Here is a 19,335-nt window from a genome sequence, read left to right as displayed (position 1 = left end):
AGACAACTGATGATGATGGACCAATCACTAATTAAGATGGGACAACCAGGACTGTCCCAGGAAATTAGGACCTATGGTCACCCCATTGTAGAGGCTGTTGCTTTACTGAAAAAACCAGTACACACTGGATGTGAGCATAGAGAGCTGGTGTGACTGAGCCCCTCCCAGGTGTGATCTGGGGCTGCTGCGATCTGGGACTATCTATGCTGGTGACCTTACAGTCTAGTTAGTATGGGCACCACCTGCCATGGTCTCCTAACATACCTCTGAAATTTGATAAAATCAGAACCAAAATAATACGTGTGCATTTAGGTTTGATGATCCGCAAAGCAATGTAAAAAAGTGCTAAGAAGTCAAGACGAGGCTTCTTTCTTATGAAACTCATCATCTAGGTAGGGGGAAAGACCATGAGTAGAAAGTTAAATTGCTATGTAAGACCTCGACATCAGTTCGGCATAGCTGTGGACGCAATGCCACAAGACGGTGCGTAATTGATTGACACATTGACTCTGAAGAAGTTAAGTGCTAAGAGGGTTCCTACCAGGGGAGTTCTGCAGTCAGGGGTGACAGAAGAGGCTTCATGCAGAAGCATTTTGTCCTGGGGCTTAAAGACCAGTTAGGATGGAGGCTGATGGCGAGGAGAAGGAGAGAGAAGTGGAGTATGAGAACTAAGATCAGAGGTGGGAATGTGTGGGGCGCACCAAAGGACCCCAAGTCCACCAGCATGGAGGACTAGAGACAGATATGGAAAGATATTTGGCTTTTAGAAAAAGTCTCCCAGAAAAGTTTTTTTACCTTCTTAGAAGCAGCTGCAGGAGCAGCAGAAACACCACCACCATGACCACTCTCATTTGTGAGGGACAGCGGCCTGTGTGTATACCCGGATGCCTCCTACCTTTTCCACCACACTGGTAACCTCCCAACCACTTCTGGCTGCCAGATTCTTGAGAGCCTCCACATTGGCATTACTCAGGGTTCCCTAAAATACAAATATTGTAAAAGCTGAGAGTTCAACCCACAGATATGGGATCAAAGAGTTTCATTTTATTTTATTTTATTTTATTTTATTTTATTTTATTTTATTTTATTTTATTTTATTTGTCAGAGAGAGATAGCACAAGCAGGGGGAGCAGCAGGCAGAGGGAGGAGCGGACTTCCCTGCTGAGCAGGGAGTCCGATGCAGGACTTGATCCCAGGACCCTGGGATCATGACCTGAGCCAAAGGCTGACACTTAACCAACTGAGCCACCCAGGCATCAGGTGATCAAATAGCTTCTTCTTTGAAAATAGGAAATGTTAGAGCCAAAGTGGTAATGCTGAGCTTAGAACTAAGCTATGGGTAACATAATTTCTGTCTCCCAACTCTTAATTCAGAATTCAGACAAAATAACATGAGGCCTGCATGCTTTGCAAATTAGTGTCCATCACATCAATGAGTGTCTGCAGGAAAGACAACATTACCTTTCAATATGACTTGGAATCAACATGTTGTAAGGGCCTATTTAGCCAGAGCAATTCCATCCCATTAAACAATGACTTTGTTGTTTATGCAGTAAAACTTAAACTACCCTGCACTCCCCCCACCCCAGGGAACTTACTTAAAAGCAAGTCTGGGAAACCAGTCCCAGGTAACAAAGCCCAAATACAAGGGTGGGTCAGGCCAGGTGGAGGTATCCAATCAGTGGAGGCCCATACTGTCTCCCTAGCTACTAAGGAGTATGGGCCCCGCCCTTTGGGTGCCTTTTGAGCACCAATTCTGACCAAGGTGAATGGCTAGTTCAAATATCTACTATAGTGTAAATTGTGATTCAGTTGGTCACTTATGTGTGACCTAGTATGACTGTGCAGCTTTCTCTGTGTTACAATCTCATTGGTCACCTGTGTGTGGCCAGGCCCAACCACATTGCCTTTGCCCTTAAAAGCTAGTCTGTAAGGCAGAGAGAAGTCGCCTCTTTGCAAGAGATGGCCCTGGCCGGTCCGTTTGATTCTCAGTGCTTGGCGCAATATAAAGCTTTGCTTGACCTCTTTGTATCAGTCTTGCTCCTTTGATTATGGACCTAACAATATAATCAGTAAATTTGTATTTCCCTTTCTATTTTATGGTCAAAAACTTTAAAAATGCCCAATGGGGCGCCTGGGTGGCTCAGTGGGTTAAGCCTCTGCCTTCGGCTCAGGTCATGATCTCAGGGTCCTGGGATCGAGCCCCGCATCTGGCTCTCTGCTCAGCGGGGAGCCTGCTTCCTCCTTCTCTCTGCCTGCCTCTCTGCCTACTTGTGATCTCTGTCTGTCAAATAAATAAATAAAATATTTTTTAAAAAACTATTAAAAAAAAACTTTAAAAATGCCCAATACTTTGTTGTTGTATCATAAAAATGCAAGCTGGAAGGCATGTCATTCAGCACAAATCACTGAGAAGTCAGATCCCAGGGTCACGCTGCCTGAATGCATCCCATGACAGAGCCTTCAGGGTCTGTGCTTTGGAAACTGCTTACTGATTGGTTTTGTTTTGTTTTGAAAGGACTGGTTGATATAATGCTCCTTTTCCTCTAACCTGTGCAGGCACAACCTGAATCAGTTAAACATGGGATCTGTCATTTTTATAATGATGCCATCTTCCATTTTATAATGACTTGATTCTTACACAAAGAGCTGCCAATAATAACACCGTTACCTGGTTGTTTATGTCCCAGTGTACAGAGAGTGACACCTCTTCTTTGTGGGAAATAATATATTTTCTGGGAAAAAAAAAATGAAAATGTTAAGTAACATGTTATAATAATAATGTTTAATAATAAATAAGTTTTCTGGGGCACCTGGGTGGCTCAGTGGGTTAAGCCTCTGCCTTCGGCTCAGGTCATGATCTCGGGGTCCTGGGATCAAGCCCCACATCGGGCTCTCTGCTCAGCAGGGAGCCTGCTTCCCGCCCCCCCCCCCCCCGCCTGCCTCTGCCTACTTGTGATGTCTGTCTGTCAAATAAATAAAATCTTTAAAAATAAATAAATAAATAAATAAATAAATGAGTTTTCTTCCATGCATGCAGCACACAACAGTAACCATGTCACTTTCTTGGGCCTGTATCGGCAGTTTTAAAAGCTGCTTTTAATAGTGGAACCAACAGGAAGAACAATTTCCGTCACAGTTAGCCTCCAGCCAGGAAACATCAGACCTTCTCATTTGACATTATGTGGGAACACAGAGGAGCCCTTTGTTATATAATTTGTTAGATAAGAGATGATAGCATAAAATCTTTACATCCGCATCCTTACCTGCCGAGGCGAATTCTCTTGCGTGCAATAGCTCCACGATACCGTCTAAAATCTTCCTTTTATAAAAGACAAAGGAAAATCAATAAATTTCTAATATTTTAGTGCTGTAGTCCTTAAGTCTCTCTCTCCTAACTCCGTTGAAAGGGCTAGCTGGGACACACACAGTCTCTGTGTGAACCGTCCTCATCACCCACAAAGGGCAGGGGCGCGGGTAAAAACACAATCTTGACAGCCCTGTTCTCTCCTTTTTTAAAGTGGTGGTTGTTTTCATTTCTGTTCCCAAAATGACACCTATGTCTCACTGCAGAGTTTGTAGAAAAGGTGAGAGTTGGCACCAAGGAGAAGGTAGAGTTCCACTGGGCGCGGGGCAGCAGAGAGAATCGGATGTAAAGCGGTGGGAGAAGACAGAAGTACGACCCAGAAGATGATACACTGCCCACAGCAGCCCGCCGCTGAGCAGAGGTGAGGTCTCCGGGGCCTCTGTCATTCCAACAAATGATAAGAGTGACTTGGGGAAGAAAAAGAAGAAGAAAGAAAAGAAAAAGTCCATTTTACTTTGTGATGTAGAAAAGAAAAAAAATATATATCCAAAGAGGAATAGCCTTGAAAGGCATTACTGGTGTGAGGGGATTCTGGGTGGAGCTCTGTACCCACCACTTCCCCCGCCCAGGAAGGGATCTGATTACTGAAACTCACGTGCTAATAACTGACCTCTGACATGGGTTTGATTCTGGGAAATGCGACCAGTTCTTCCTTATCATCGACAGCATTGTAAATGAGAAAAGCACTGTTGATGTGCCGGCCTTGGCCCTCAGACCACTCCTGACAGTCAAAGGCTTCCACACGCACTCCCACTTCCACACTGCAGAGGGCGACACAGGGCCGTGGGCAGAGAACGCAAGAGAGCCAGGCCTCCTCTGCCCAAGACCGCCACCACCACTACTCTCTTCCAAGTGAGAAAAAGAATGACTGGCCTTGGGCTTTCTCTCTCCTCCATCGCAAATCTATGCAACTGTTAAAATCCTCTTCATCAGGCCGTCGGATCTGATGTTGTAGCCCCTGGTAGCATTTCAGCTTTACTTTCCCACCATCAAGTGGGAAAAAGGCCAGTTAGGACTTTATACACATTCATGAATATAGACCACAGTCAAGTTTTCTCCCCTAGAAACAACTATTCTACATTAAAAAGCATCAGACACTAAAACTGGATAGGAAACACAGATACTCTTTTCCACACTTTAAAAGAAAGAATACCAAATTAAATATTTTCCTTGTGTATCAAGAATAATAAAAATAACTGGGAAGTGGTTTGGACTTCTTGGTGATAAGTAACAGGTCCATTATGAGTCAGCTGACTATGAAGTCACTGGGACTCTTTCGAGAGTGAAAAGAAGAGTTAGTTATGACAGGGACATACTAAGACCATACTGGGCCGGCTGGGAGTCACCCTTATTAAGAGACAAAAAACAACCCACCACAATTTATCAAGTACAAAGAGGCTGCAAGTAGCAAAGAGGGTGAAAATGAGTGTGTATAGATGTTGACAACTGAATGGAGTTTCAAAACAATTAGAAGGAACATGGTTAGTTTGCAGGAGTCCCTACACTCACCTCCAGATAGAAAGAAAAATAAAAAATTATTCATGTGCAAGTTGTTCACAGCCACCTAAGAACATTAGACAGACTTTACCAGGTCTGAAATGTATTGTTGACAATGGCATTGAAAACAAGCCGATCTCCAACAGTAGATGGTCCCCGGAACTTAAACATGTCCACGGACTTCAAAAGGGGGTGTGCTCGACAGAGGCGGCTAAGGAAAGAAAGGCGAGAGACAGAGGAGAAAGCACTCACTCTGGAAGTAGTTTTATGAGCTGTTGATTTGCTTAACACATGCAATCGACGAATATCCAATGTGCTTTCTAAGTAAACGTCTCTTTTAACTCTCCTTTTTTTTTAAGATTTTATTTATTTATTTATTTGACAGAGATCACAAGGAGGCAGAGAGGCAGGCAGAGAGAGAGAGGAGGAAGCAGGCTCCCTGCGGAGCAGAGAGCCTGATGTGGGGCTCGACCCCAGGACCATGACCTGAGCCGAAAGCAGAGGCTCTAACCCACTGAGCCATCCAGGTGCCCCTAATTTTTTTAAAAAATATTTTATTTATATATTTGACAGAGAGATCACAGTAGATGGAGAGGCAGGCAGAGAGAGAGAGAGAGGGAAGCAGGCTCCCTGCTCAGCAGGGAGCCCAATGCGGGACTTGATCCCAGGACCCTGGGATCATGACCTGAGCCAAAGGCAGCAGCTTAACCCACTGAGCCACCCAGGCACCCTCTTTTAACTCTTTTAAGAGTGAAATAAATGACTAGATGAAGTACGTGGAGAGTGACTCCATACACAGCCTGCAAATATTTTGGGAAAGACCGTGTCCCCGAGCTGTGGGGTCTTCACCAAGGTGCTTTGTGCTTCTGCTCTTGTGATGACAGCCCTGCTTTTGTTGTCTTCCCTATAAAAGTCCCCCTGAAAAACAAGCCAGCGTCTTGGTTCTCATCTGAGGGTTCTGTTCATCTGGATAACTTGTGATCACAATCACGGGAAGTTGTGACCCCCAGGTTAGAGGGGGGCACAGGGAAGTAAATGCCGCTCGCACAGTTCACACGGGTTCCTTCGCTTCAGAGTTAATTGAATTTACTCATCTAGAAAAAGACTCCTTTTTTTTTTTTCCCTACAGGAAAATTACCTGGATTGCTACACAAGGCCTGAAGGGCTACCAGGTACACATTTTACAGTGTGTGTGTGTGTGTGTGTGTGTGTGTGTGTAATTTTGAAGTATTTATAAAGTATATTTGATCTCAGAGTTACTTTGATAATTTTCTACATTTTAGATTCCCACTGTAGTCATTCAGTTATTCAAAGGAATTGTGCCAACACAGAGTGAACATTCTGCCATCCTTAATTATACTGTAAGCCTTTACAATAGAACAGGCTCAAATACTTTATTGTCATTGAGAATGACAATCTCATTTTTAAAACGAGCTCTTTTATTTGTGCATAATTTATAAAAAGGATTTCTACAGGTTTCTAACTATTGTCACAATTATAGACATAGTCACAATGAAATTCTTTTAACTTTGGGAAAATAAGATCTTCACCATCTTCAACAGTTACAAAAATTGTTGGGTCCTGTTCAAATGCATTTTCAGAATACACAATGTTCCTTAAAGCTGCTCAGTTGCCTACATGGCTCCATTAAAGAATAAAATGCCTTTTGGGACACCTGGATGGCTCAGTCAGTTAAATGTCTGCCTGAGGCTCAGGTCATGATCCCAGGGTCCTGGGACCAAGCCCTCTATCAGGCTCCTGGCTCAGCTGGGGAGTCTGCTTCTCTCTTTCCCTCTCCCTCTGCCCCTCCTCTTGCTTGTGCTTGCTCTCCCTCTCTCTGTCAAGTAAATAAATAAAATCTTAAAAAAAAAAAAAGAGAGAGAGAGAATAAAATGCCTTTTTTTGAAACTGAAGTGTACATAAAAGTTTTCTTCCAAATTTCTCTTTCTCATTTTATTTTTCAGTTAATCCTCTGGCCGTAATGATTGTAACCAGGGATGTCAGAGGTCAACCCTATTTGTAAACTGCCTTTAGAAAAGTTTGCAACCTGACTATTTTTAAATGTAAAGGCTGTCCTCTCTTTCTGTTCTGCATTGGCTGTGCCATAACTACAGGAAGTTTCAGGATTACGTGACCAACATCTGCAATTCAGAATAAAGTATCAGAACAGTCACTTCATTTTTATTTTTGAACCAAGGACAGAAACATTCACCTTCAAACAAAAGGACAGATTAATCATAGGATAAATGGGTAAATGACTTACTTTTTCTCTTTGATAAAAGGCAACACTCTTCTCTCCCTGTCTCCTTGACTATCTCCATAACCAGGACTCAGACCCTTTCTAATCTCTTCCCACTGGAACCCAACCTCATACGCCAAAGGTCAAAACCGAGAACCTTGCAGAAATAGTAGCCACGGTCTCCATCCATGCCATAATTTGGCCACCAAACGTATTTCCATGATGGTTTGCGTGGGGCGGGAGGACAAGTTCAATGCTCTGAACAGATGTGCCACTCGTGGGAACCACTCCTTCCTCTTCGTCACAGATGGGGCCTGAAAGGTAGATGTAACACGCATACTGGTGGAGTGAACTGCACACCCTGGGACCATGGCTGTTCCTTCCTAGCAGCACACTGAACCCAGGGGATTATTAGAAAAATTAAAATTATTCCCAAAGACTTAAATCTCCTGAGGAAATAAATGGGTTTCCTTCTACAAAGTGCCTTTCTCCTGAATGGTGGGTACTTAAAGGGAACTGGATAAGAAAACGGATCAGAAAGGCCCGTTTAGAGATTGTATGCCAACCTATCTTTCCAGTTCACAGGAATTTTGATTAAAAGAATAGTCACATTTAAACTTCAAGTTGTTTGGAGTGGAGGAGGGGTGGGGAGAGGCAAAAAATCTGGGGCTTGATGGAGATGTTATTATCTTTTTTTTTTTTTTAAAGATTTTATTTATCTACTTGACAGAGAGAGATCACAAGTAGGCAGAGAGGCAGGCAGAGAGAGAGAGAGAGAGAGGAAGCAGGCTCCCTGCTGAGCAGAGAGCCCGATGCGGGACTCGATCCCAGGACCCTGAGATCATGACCCGAGCTGAAGGCAGCGGCTTAACCCACTGAGCCACCCAGGCGCCCAGAGACGTTATTATCTTGATTGTGGTGATAGTTTTATGGGGTACACATGTCTCAAAACTTATACCAAGCTGTACACTTCAAATACAAGCACATGAATTTATGGTATGTCATGATAATTATTATTCATAATTATTTATTAAATTATTTATAATAATTATCATTTGTGGTACATCGATTATACCTCCCTAAGGTTGTTAAAATGAAAGGAATCAGAGCTATAAAGGGCCACCAACGCTGAGAATCCGGAATAGTTTGCTCCAGTATAAACTTCAGAATGGGAAGTGGTCTCCTGAAGTTGCTGTTTTGCAATGAATGCAGTCACAAACAGAAAAGACACAATGAGTACTTCCCGGTCCTTCTGCTTCCTTTGAATTGTATCTGCTCCGTTTACTGACAAATTGGTTTTTACGCTCAACAATGGAGAAATCATTCACTCTGGCTGCAAAGTAGTAAAATGTATTCAATTATGCTTCCTGTGTCATCTAGTGACTCATCAGCGAGGCTTAAATCGGAGGTGCCATTGCTGAGGAGGATGGGGGAGGATTTACAAATCAGGGGTGCCATCCTAGTTGTGCTGCAGAAGGAGAGCTGGGCTGGCAGCCCAAGGGCACAGACTGGCCAGCTGTTGGGAACTGGGAATGGGGCCATTCTCGGCACAGCCGCAGATAACTGAGAAGCCTGACTACAATGATGAGTTACATTTTCTCATGAAATTTTTAGATTTATACTTAATTGATCGTCTTTTCATTTTCCCCCCTTCATTCCACTGACCATTTCAGTCATCTACTTATAAATATGTCAGAAAGATCCTATAACATCCTAGTATAAAGGCCCAAATCCTTCTGATGAGGGAACAGAAGGCAAGCTGAGGACAAAGCAGAAGCTGACATCACGCAACCGTCCCCTCCACCTCCCTACCCCCCACCCCCCAAACTCCTTCAACCCCCTAAGCCCCTACTCCCCCTCCCCCACCATGGGATATATGTGGCATTCCTTAGGCACTCCTGGCTGTCTGAAAGGAAAAACAAATAGTCAACTTGTAGAGATCACAATCCTGCAAGACCTGAGTCCACCTCAGTTTACAAATGTCCTAGTGATTTACCAGGAAGAGGCTTTTGTATCAACAGCCTAACTTCCAAAGACCCATAACTCCAGTTCCTGAAGCCCTAACATCATCTTCCCCTCTATAAAATTGAGGGAGGCTGAGACAGAGGGAAATGCAAATAAAGTTAAATTTCTTCTAAAACCAAAGCTCACTGATAAGGATGTGTGATAGCAGGAATGTGATATTCCTCCAGGAAGCTCTCAACTGTCTTACTCTTAGTGCCTTACTAAAAGAAAAAACAACCTTAACCTGTCAATGACAAGGCTTTGGGCATCCTGTAGGTCCTCTTTAGCATAAGAAAGTTCTTTCAAACCTCCTTTTTCCTTACCTCCCCAACCCCATAGTATATAACTAACAACCTGGGGACAGTAGCTCTTTCTACAGAAGGGTCCCATCCCCGTGCTTTAATAAACCACCATTTTGCACCAAAGATGTCTCAAGAATTCTTTCTTGGTCATTGGCTCTGGACCTCACCCCACCCAACCTCACTTACTTTCTAAAACTTCATCACATCCCTTGGCCCTAAACCCTTCCTTTCTCCTCTGGCCTAGGCCTACCACTCCATCCCTAGTGAGCTCCATGGCCACTCCTACCACCTTACCCCCATCATATTCTCTTTCAATCTCTCTCTTTGCTTCAGCTATGAGACCTTTTTTCAGTCCTATAACTAAGTACTGTCTTCAACACCAGGGCATTTGCAATATGCTGTTCCATCTGTCAGCTGCAATTCCCCTGGCCAAGACCACCTTCTTCCCTTTACCTCCTATTTTCTTATAGGGGAACAAATTTTGCCATCCCAATATGTACCTCTTCAGGCTCATTGTTTTTAGGAAACTACAGATACAAGAGAAGCTCTGAAAACCCAGTAGAAGTTAGTGGGTGGTAAGAGACATTTAGGTGTATAAGAAAAATCTCCATTTGTAAGCATGTTTCCCTTGCTGTACCAGAAAGAAGGGGATGACTCGAAATCTAGAAACTTATCAGTGATGAAGATGATGGCTTATATCTGTGTAATAACCTTATTCTTGTTTCCTGTGCTTTTCTTGGTAGCCTCCCATAACTGACCCACCACCCACAATATCATCTTTTGTCTTTGGCTGAAGGTAGTATTTTGGCTGATGGCTTCAGCCTTTTCAGTGAGTTACTGTTTTTCTGGGTCTCTCCCGCGTATCTATGGAATTTAACTTTTGGTTGATTTTCTCCTATTAATCTGTCTCATGACCATTTAATTCTTATACCAGCTAGAAGTAGTTTATAGGGTAGAGGAAACTTTTTCCTCCTCAGTACTCTGTTGGCCAATCCCAGGCATCTTTTCTTCAAGAAAACCTTCCCAGACCTAACAGCTAATTCTCACTGTTAGGACCCTCACACGTATCTTCTTTTTTCACAGTTATAGTGGGTTTTTTTTTTTTTTTAAGATTTATTTATTTATTTGACAGACAGAGATCACAAGGAGGCAGAGAGGCCAGAAGAGAGAGAGGAAGAGAAGCAGGCTGCCCGCTGAGCCGAGAGCCCATGCGGGGCTCAATCCCAGGACCCTGGGATCATGACCTGAGCCGAAGACAGAGGCTTAACCCACTGAGCCACCCAGGCGCCCCTCACAGTTACAGTTTTATGTTTATTTGTGTGATCTTTGACTGTCTGACCCACTAGATCCTAAGCTCTTTTGTTCAGGAACTGATTTTCTTTTTAAATTCTAATAATTTCTGAATATGGGCATTTGGTAAATATTTATTAGATGAATGTGCTGATTTATTCCACATTCATAATTCTTGCTTTCAACAGAAACTTCTTAGGTGACAAAATGATTGTACTGATTTACATTTCTGTATGTTATTTTTTAGCGTTCCCACTGCTCCACATTTTCACTTAGACAATACTGTAGTTGGCTCAAGTTTTTCTAATTTTGTGGGTGTGAAATATCTAGTGTTGGTTATAATTTGCATTTCCCTGATTAAGGAGGTCCAACATATTTTCACATGTATATTAAACTCTGTTACCTCTGAACGAAATGTCTGTATCATTTGCTTCAAATGTTACTTCTCTCCTATTCTTTTTATTCTTTCTCTAGCTTTGATCAGATGCATGTTAGACTTCTTATTCCTTTCTCTATGTCTCCAAATCTTTCATACATTTCTCATTTCTTTGCCAATCCATCTGCATTCTGGTAACTCCCTCAGATCTGTCTTCCAGTTACTGTCTTAACTGCAGTTTATCCATTCACTGAGTTTTATATTTAAATTATCATATATTTTTATTATATATAATTATATATTTTTGTTATTATTATATATATTTTTGCATAGAAATTCTCTGTTTCTTTGTCAAACCTTCTAGGTAATTTTTTATTCCTGATTAATACATTTGATTCTCTTTTATTTTTTAAAATACATTAACATTCTTACTTAGTATTCTTTATATGATAAATGAAGTTAATTATAGTCTTTCTGGGCCTCCTTCTATTGTCTAATCCTTCTCTGGATTTTGGTGACGCATTTTATGGTGTTTGTCTAGGAGTTCATATTCCTTGGACCTATGTGTGTGGGGATTCCTGAGAGCTGGGCTGAAAGTCCGGGGTTTGCATTTACGGTTGCAGATCAGCTGGGGGAACTATATAACATGGTGCCACTTCCCACTTCCCACTAAATTTGACATGGGTCTGTTTTAGTCCAAACAAGTCCAGTGAATTCTGAAACCAAGTCTACATGAGAATGTGCTTGTGATTGAATTCTCAAACGGAATCAGTTTTTTAGCGGGTGGGGGGGGCGGTGTTGTTCTGTATATTTTTCCCATTCTACCTAGGGCTATTGCTGAGATAGGAAAAAATCCCTACAAGAGCTCTCTGTGAATTGGGATTTTTCCACTTGACTCACCAAAAATATCATTTTTTTAGGTTTGCAGCTTTATATAAGGTTTTCTGATCCAATCTTCCATGTGACATGGGCTGCTGGCTTTGTGTCTTGATTCTTTGCAGGCCCACTGACACACAAGTTCTAGGTCTTCTAGCACCAACAGAGTCCTGAACAAATGCCAGCTCTTCTATCTCCTCACATTGCTGCATTTGTGTTTTCTAATAGTTTCTGGACTTCGAGGGTTTCTCTTATTTTTCTACCTGCTGAGATGTGCTTGCAAACATGTTTGTAAATATTTTTTCCAGAAATTGAAGCTTGTTCTAGATACAAGTCCACCATCTTGCTGTCATCAGGACTGGGCTGATTCCTGAAGTGGTCTTCAAAAGGTACATGAAACCTTCAATCCCTTTCAACTTCTTTCTTTCTCTTTTTTTGCTATTACTGACTTTGTCAGATGATGTCCTATTATTATCTCAAACTAGTATTGATTGAGTTTTTTTATGTCAGTATCTCTTACTTTTTTGTTCAGGATAAGTATAAACAATCTCTAAAATACAATGTTAAATGACAAAAAGAAAGGTTCATAGCTGTTTGAATACTGCGCTCCAAGTAAGGGCAAGTGTGTGTGTGTGTGTGTAATATTCGTTGTCTTTGAGATAGGAACTGGCGAACTGGGAGATACTGATGGTAGGAAGTCTTAACCTTTTAACCGAATGCCCTCTTTTACCTTTTGAACTTTTCACCCTGTGCATGTGTACTACCTATGTTTAAATTATTTAAAATAATTATAAAATTGAAACTGAGTAGGCCTTATATTATGAGAGACACTGTAAAGACTAAAATATAAGGCGATTCCTTCTTTCCTAAGGGATAACCTTAAAGAAAAAGCGACTCAATTCTTAGGAAGATGTCCACGGCATCCACGGGGATATACAGAGGTAGGTACTAGGGCAGGTCATGTGTGCATAAGCACCAGCAATGACATGTATGCAGAAATAGATGGAGTACAGGTGACTTTGGTGCTGAATGAAGCCTGTTTGCAGGAAATTGCCAATCAATGGAGAAATATGGCTCTGCCAGGCTCAGCGACCAGGTCAGGCTCACAGCTCTGGCTGTGTACTCAGGTGAAGTATGGTAAACAGACTTCACCCTTTCTTCAGGCTTCCAAATTAGAGCATACTTGTCCAGAGGTCAATTGCAATACTTGGACTTTGGATGTTCATTAAGAACTGTGTCATCATTCTGCTTGGACAACTTTTGCCTTCATTGTACAATTTTGGGTCAGGAACTTTGACCTGAATTGAGGGTATTCCAGTTTTCCTTCTCATAACCAGAAAGGATCAACACAGGATAATGCTCATAAAAATTAGATTTCTTGCTAAAAAATAATTCAAATGCTCCAAATACAAAGTCTTTTCCTACAAGCCAAGCTTCCAAGCAATGACCCAGGGGTATAAGAGCACATTCCAAATAAGTCCTGCTTTTACATACTCTAATCTCATTTGTTATCCTTTTCTTCTGAAAGTATATGATTCTGACTCAAATTTCTTTCTAACAATATGCATTTCAACCATATAAAATCTTGAAAGAGATTCTAACTAGTTGTGGTATTACTATCAATGTAGAGCCCTGGGTTTTCTAAAACCATGGTTCAATAACAAAGATGATCTAGCTATCTTCCTTTAGAAGGTGCTGTCCAGTTCAAAACAAACTCCATCCAGATACAGCAGGTAGCATGTAGACAAACCATGCCTTCATGGCAACTTAAAGTTCCAGGGTTCGGCTCTGACACTAAGAGAAATTGCTTTTAGGTTCTACGCTACCTCGATGACATGAAAGCTAACAAATTTTCTAAAAAGATCAAATCAATGAAGTTAGTTTCAAAGCTGCTTTGTGCAAAGGAATGTAGAATAACCCATTTTAGGGTAGATCAGAAGAAACACGATAAAAACAGACTTCTTAAAATCTCTCATCTAAACTGAACCAGACCTCTAGGGTGATCTGCCCAGCTTCCTAATAAACTGAAACTGAAATCGATTACAACCATTTTACCTCTATATATGAATGGCTGTAGCATGTGAGAATGACTTCTGTATTCACAGTTCAGTGGACAGTTTTTATTCCTAACTTTCTGGAACAAAGTTCACCTCTCAAATGGCCCTATGCTCCAAGTTTCACTCTTGGTCCCCCAATCTCATGCCACTGTGAGCCCTCCCTAGATGACTGTAGGTACTATTTCATCTGAATGACCATATGTCAGCTGTTGTGTCTCAAACTAAATCTCCCCACCCTGATTTTGTCCCTTTGGTTGTTCCACAGGCACGTCAGACTAAACTCAACTCATCATCCACGTCTTCAAAACTGCCCCTCCCCTCCCCCTCATATGCATTAGCTCAGTTCATGATACCACCATTAGCTGACCAGGTGGTCAGACCAGAAACCTGAGAGTTGCCCTGAACAGCTTCTTCTTCCTCACCCATCTCCCCACATGAGTGACCCTACTCTACTTTGTTATCCCTTGCATATTTTTGTCCTTTCCCTCTCCCCTTTCTACTGTCATTGCCTAGAATAGCCGCTCCTCACCCCTTGCCTGGTCTCCTTCCCTCTAGTCTCCCCTCCTCTATGCAGAGTGACCATATTCAGTGCCAGCCTAATCACGCGACCCTGCCCAGATCTTCATCGGCTTCCCTCAAGGAGAGAAGAAACGTCAAGCTGCTTTGCCTGGCCTAACAGAGCCTCGGTGACATAGTCCTATCTTTTCATGTCCTGCCTCCTTCCACCTTGAATTTTCTCTCTGGTATGTCTTTGCTTTCATGGTTCAGCCATTTCATTACTTTAGCAAAATGCATTTTAAGTATAGTTTGGTGCCGATACCATCTTTACAAAAGGATGGACTCTTCTCAGCAGGGTAATTTAATGATGAGGACTTCATTTCTTTAAAAAGCTATCTTGCAATAAATAAATAAAATCTTTCTTTAAAAAAAAAAAAGCTATCTTGGGGGGCACCTGGGTGGCTCAGTGGGTTAAAGCCTCTGCCTTCGGCTCAGGTCATGATCTCAGGGTCTTGGGATCGAGCCCCGCATTGGGCTCTCTGCTCAGCAGGGAGCCTGCTTCCCCCTCTCTCTCTGCCTGCCTCTCTGCCTACTTGTGATCTCTGTCTGTCAAACAAATAAATAAATCTTAAAAAAAAATAAAAGTTATCTTGCTAATAGGCATTGTCTTTTTAAAGGTCTGCAAGAATAGATACCTTTGGAAAACTTTTCTTCCAAACCAGAGGTTACCTGTGAGGTGGTCCCAGGACCATGATGGTGTCCTGGAGGGCAGAATGCAGGGCAGACCCACCGGGTCGCCCCTGCCTCTGCTGTTCCTCTCTCCTCTGGAGTCGGTGTGTCCTCTTCTTCCTTCCTCTCTTTCAATATTCTCACCCTGATACTTTCTCATCTTCTTTCCTTCCTCCTCCTCTTCTTTTTTTATTCTCTTTAAACAGATTTATCCCATTCCTATTTTATTATTGTATTTAAATTCAATTATCCAACACATAATGCATCATTAGTTTTGGATGTAATGTTCAATGATTCATTATTTGTGGTTAACACCCAGTGCTCATGGCATCGCGTGCCCTCCCTAAGGCCCATCACCCAGTTACCCCCCTCCCCACCCACCTCGCTTTCCACAACCCTCAGTTTATTTCCTAGAGTCAAGAGTCTCTCATGGTTTGTCTCTGTCTTTCTGATTTCTTCCCATTCAGTTTTCCCTCCCTGTCCTTGTGATCCTCTGTGCAATTCCTTATATTCCAAATATGAAAATTATCTTTTTCTGGTGGACTTATTTCACTTAGCATAATCCCCTCCAGTTCCATTAATGTCCATGTAAATGGTTAAGTATTCAGCCTTTCCTTCCTCTTCTACAGGGATCTGCTTTCGGAGCTTGGGGAAGATGGATCTTCTGTGAACTTCCTGGCCCCTCTGGCAGTGGTGAGCGGAGCGACTGGAGCTGGACCACTCCACTTCCAACCTCACCGCTTTGCTCTCCCCAGTAGGTCATCTGTCCTGGGGCTGCGGGAGATAGGGTCAGAAGAAAAGGAAGGGCAGGGGAGAGGCAAGGCAGCCCTCTTTTCCTGGCCATTCTGGCCCCACAAAGCCTCAGAGAGCCTGAGAGACCACAGCCGGAGAACTAAGATACTCTTCGGGCTGTCCATCTGAGGCTTGCCGGCCCTCCGCCCGTGCCTGCATGTGCCTCCTTTCCCCACAGCCGCGGGCTCCAGCCAGCACCTTCCTCCTCCTCTCTCTCGTGGCGCTCACGGCGTCGAGGACAGCCAGGTGACTGCCCTGTTCTGTGAATGGTGTAGCCAAGTCCGAGGACTGTCATCCTGGGTGCTCAGGCCTCTGCTGCCACTCTCTAAACTCTAAATATTTCTTTTCAAAGGTGCTAAAAACTGAAATCTGCTAGTTTGAAACTTTCTCTCTTTCAGATACACTAATTTTCCATACTTTGTACTTTGGTTAGAATAATAAATTATTCCACTTTGGAAAAAAAAAAAAAAAAAACACAAAAAAACCCCCAGGGTTACCAGGGAAGAGCCAGGAAACAGGAATAGAAACTTAGCACCTCTGTTGATAGCAAGAATAGCATCAGAGTGCTTCCTGTGACCCTTAGCAAGGGTCTTCATGGCTCCGTTTCCGTTTTCTCCTTTGTTGAGATTATAACCAGCTCATCTGAAGTAATGAATGAGAGACTGCTTAGTAAACTGTGAAGCACCAGATGGATAGAGTGTGTTGTCATTCCTTCACTGGTTGATCACTACTGAACGCATTCTTACCAATGACTGCCTGGTCCCCGACACCCTTCTTTCCTGTCTTTTCCTCTGGAGAACCCCCATTTAGAGAGGTCTTCGGTGTCGGTGGTTACATATTGAATTGGCCAGGCCCTTCCTTCTCCGGCCACTGAGTTTGTTGGGGTAAGATACCAAGCATCGCCAGGGCCGAATTGTAATAATAAGGTGAAAAGAAGTGTGTTCGTAGAAAGGACCCTTTACTTGTCACAGTCATATAATTAAAGTTCCTGTAATTAAGGTCAGGAACCTATAAGATTTACTGTAAACCTGTAAGGTTTACTGACCTTCAAACTTGCTATTTTCCTTCATCAAATTCTTAAAGGTATCTTCATGATGTAATCGAACTTTCCTTCTCTCAGAAGCCAGATTATGTTCCATGTGATCTTGCTCAGTTAGAAGTGTGACTGGTTTTAAATCAATCTTGAAAAAGAAAAACATGTCTCTTTCATTACCTTGTTAAGTCATCAGAGGACGACATGAGTTTTGTAAAACAAATGATATGTTACATTGTTTTCTAACTCAAAGTAAATAGAGCATTTCTGGGTATTTTTACACATATTATCTGACTAAATTTATTTCTTACAATATTTTTAAACTAAAAAAGTCATTATAGGCTTAATTATTTCTACACACAATAAGATATGTGCTTTAAAGAGTTTTCTAAATATTATTTTTCCCTGATATTTAAAATTTTCAAAAGAGCTACAAAATAAAAAAAGTTCTTCAAATTAATGAACGAGGTAATAATTGTAATAATTATTACAATTAATAATTATTAATTATTGGGGGGACTTTGAGGTCATTGAATTCCTACCAAGAAATGTTTTCTGCTCCTTGCAAAATTAAAATCTCAAAGGGAGGGAATAAACACGTTCTAGAGAAAGCTCTCAAGTACTAAGAGCTAGTTCTAATTTGGAAATTTCATCACATGGTGAAAGCATTATCTAATAAGCAAACTATAAGAATCAAAAGGTCAGAACAAAGCTTTAACTGACCTCCAGAAACCTAAAAATCTGACGCAACACAACCAAGGGCTCAAGCTCTCCCATAAATACATGTCTGTTGACCTATATGCATAGGGAAGTCACCTATAGAGTGTGTTGTCATTCTGGATGGGGATAATTCCATGCTCATTTCCAGGACACCTGAAGGCTGGTACTGACCCTTCACCAAGAAGGCGAAGCAGCCAGTGATTTATAATATGCTGCTTTCAAGTCTAAAACTCCCGTAGACTGCCTTGTCTAATTTGTTTAGGGATATACAGATGTGATAACTTATACTGGCTTAACTCCATAGCCTTGTTTTAGTTGTATGACCAGTGGGGTCAAAAAGTCTACCTGGTGAACTTGTGTCTTGGCTCTCCAATCTATAGATGGAGCCTATTTTGTATAACTGGAAAGGACTCTGAGAGTGAAAAACTGAGAGCTTCTCCCCAAAGGTCAGGAACAAGACAAGGATGTCTACCTTCACCACTTTTATTCAACATAAAAGTGGAATCTGGAAAGTCCTAGCCACAACAATTATACAACAAAAGGGAAAAGGGGGCATTTGAATTGGTAAGGAAGAAGTAAAATTTTCACTATCTGAAGGTGACATGATATAGAAAAAGAAATGATAAATAAATTCACTTAAGTCACAGGATACAAAATCAATGTACAGAAATCTGTTCCATTTCTATACACTAATAATGAAGCATCAGAGAATAAAATTAAGAAAGTAGCCCTATTACAAATACACCAAAAACAGTATCTATGAATAAACCTGACCAAAGACATGAAAGACCTGTACTCTGAAAACTGTAAAATACTGATAAAAGAAATTCAAGACAATGCAAAGAAATGGAAAGACATTCCATGCTCATGGGTTGGAAGAACAAGTATTGCTAAAGTGTCTATAACATTCAAAACAATCTACATATTTAATGTAATTCTTACCAAAATGCCAACAGCATATTTTACAGAGCTAAAACAAACAATCCTAAGATTTGTGTGGAACCACAAAAGACCTCGAATATCCAAAGCAATCTTGAAAAAGAAAAACAAGGGGTCTGGCCTTGGCTCAGGTCATGATCCTGGGGTCTTGGGATAGAGCCCCGAGTCCGCTCCCTGCTTAGCAGGGAGCCTGCTTCTCCCTCTCCCTTTGTCCCTGCTTGTGTTCCCTCCCTAGCTGAATCTCTGCCAAATAAATAAATAAAATTTAAAAAGAAATAAGAAAAGAAACTCAAAACTGGAAGTATCACAAATCTGGATGGCAAGTCATATTACAAAGTGTTAGTAATTAAAACAGTATGGTACTGGCATAAAAACAGACACATAGATGAATGGAACGGAACAGTAAACCAAGATATAGACCCACAATTACATGGTCAATTAATTTTTGTCACAGGAGGAATAAATAAACTATAAGAAAAAGACAGTCTCTTCAACAAAGTGGTGGGAAAATTGGACCATCACATGTAAAAAATGAAATTGGACCCCTTTCTTTCACCATAAAAAAAAAATAAACTCAAAATGGATTAAAGACCTAAATGTGAGACCTGAAACCATA

The 19,335-nt window shown here is 41.7% G+C and overlaps 2 protein-coding genes across 14 annotated transcripts in view; one reads left to right on the top strand and one right to left on the bottom strand.

The window, feature by feature from the left end:
- The window catches only part of ZCCHC9 (zinc finger CCHC-type containing 9), a 38,241-nt gene extending 20,895 nt beyond the window's left edge, over nucleotides 1-17,346 (top strand). The window contains exons 8-13 of one of the 12 annotated variants that reach the window (XR_014310105.1): nucleotides 3,574-3,728; nucleotides 5,994-6,036; nucleotides 6,829-7,114; nucleotides 12,260-12,340; nucleotides 12,823-12,892; nucleotides 15,865-17,346. The gene's annotated coding sequence lies outside the window, so the exon portion shown is untranslated. Of the gene's footprint in view, nucleotides 1-3,573; nucleotides 3,729-5,993; nucleotides 6,037-6,828; nucleotides 7,115-12,259; nucleotides 12,341-12,822 lie in introns of all 12 variants that reach the window. The other 11 variants (XR_014310100.1, XR_014310101.1, XR_014310102.1 and 8 more) reach the window with 11 other exon arrangements.
- The window catches only part of ACOT12 (acyl-CoA thioesterase 12), a 49,430-nt gene that overhangs the window by 11,141 nt on the left and 18,954 nt on the right, over nucleotides 1-19,335 (bottom strand). For both annotated transcript variants that reach the window (XM_082724740.1, XM_082724739.1), the window contains exons 5-11: nucleotides 17,073-17,208; nucleotides 7,261-7,417; nucleotides 4,956-5,075; nucleotides 3,978-4,128; nucleotides 3,267-3,322; nucleotides 2,672-2,735; nucleotides 896-979 (exon numbers count right to left, since the gene is read on the bottom strand). In XM_082724740.1, the coding sequence (XP_082580866.1) occupies nucleotides 896-979; nucleotides 2,672-2,735; nucleotides 3,267-3,322; nucleotides 3,978-4,128; nucleotides 4,956-5,075; nucleotides 7,261-7,417; nucleotides 17,073-17,208 (768 nt within the window). The remainder of the gene's footprint in view (nucleotides 1-895; nucleotides 980-2,671; nucleotides 2,736-3,266; nucleotides 3,323-3,977; nucleotides 4,129-4,955; nucleotides 5,076-7,260; nucleotides 7,418-17,072; nucleotides 17,209-19,335) is intronic.

This window comes from Mustela nivalis (assembly GCF_964662115.1).
Source record: "Mustela nivalis genome assembly, chromosome: 3".
Taxonomy (NCBI): domain Eukaryota; kingdom Metazoa; phylum Chordata; class Mammalia; order Carnivora; family Mustelidae; genus Mustela; species Mustela nivalis.
The sequence above is the reverse complement of the archived record's forward strand: the minus strand, read 5'-3'. Positions and strand labels throughout refer to the sequence as shown.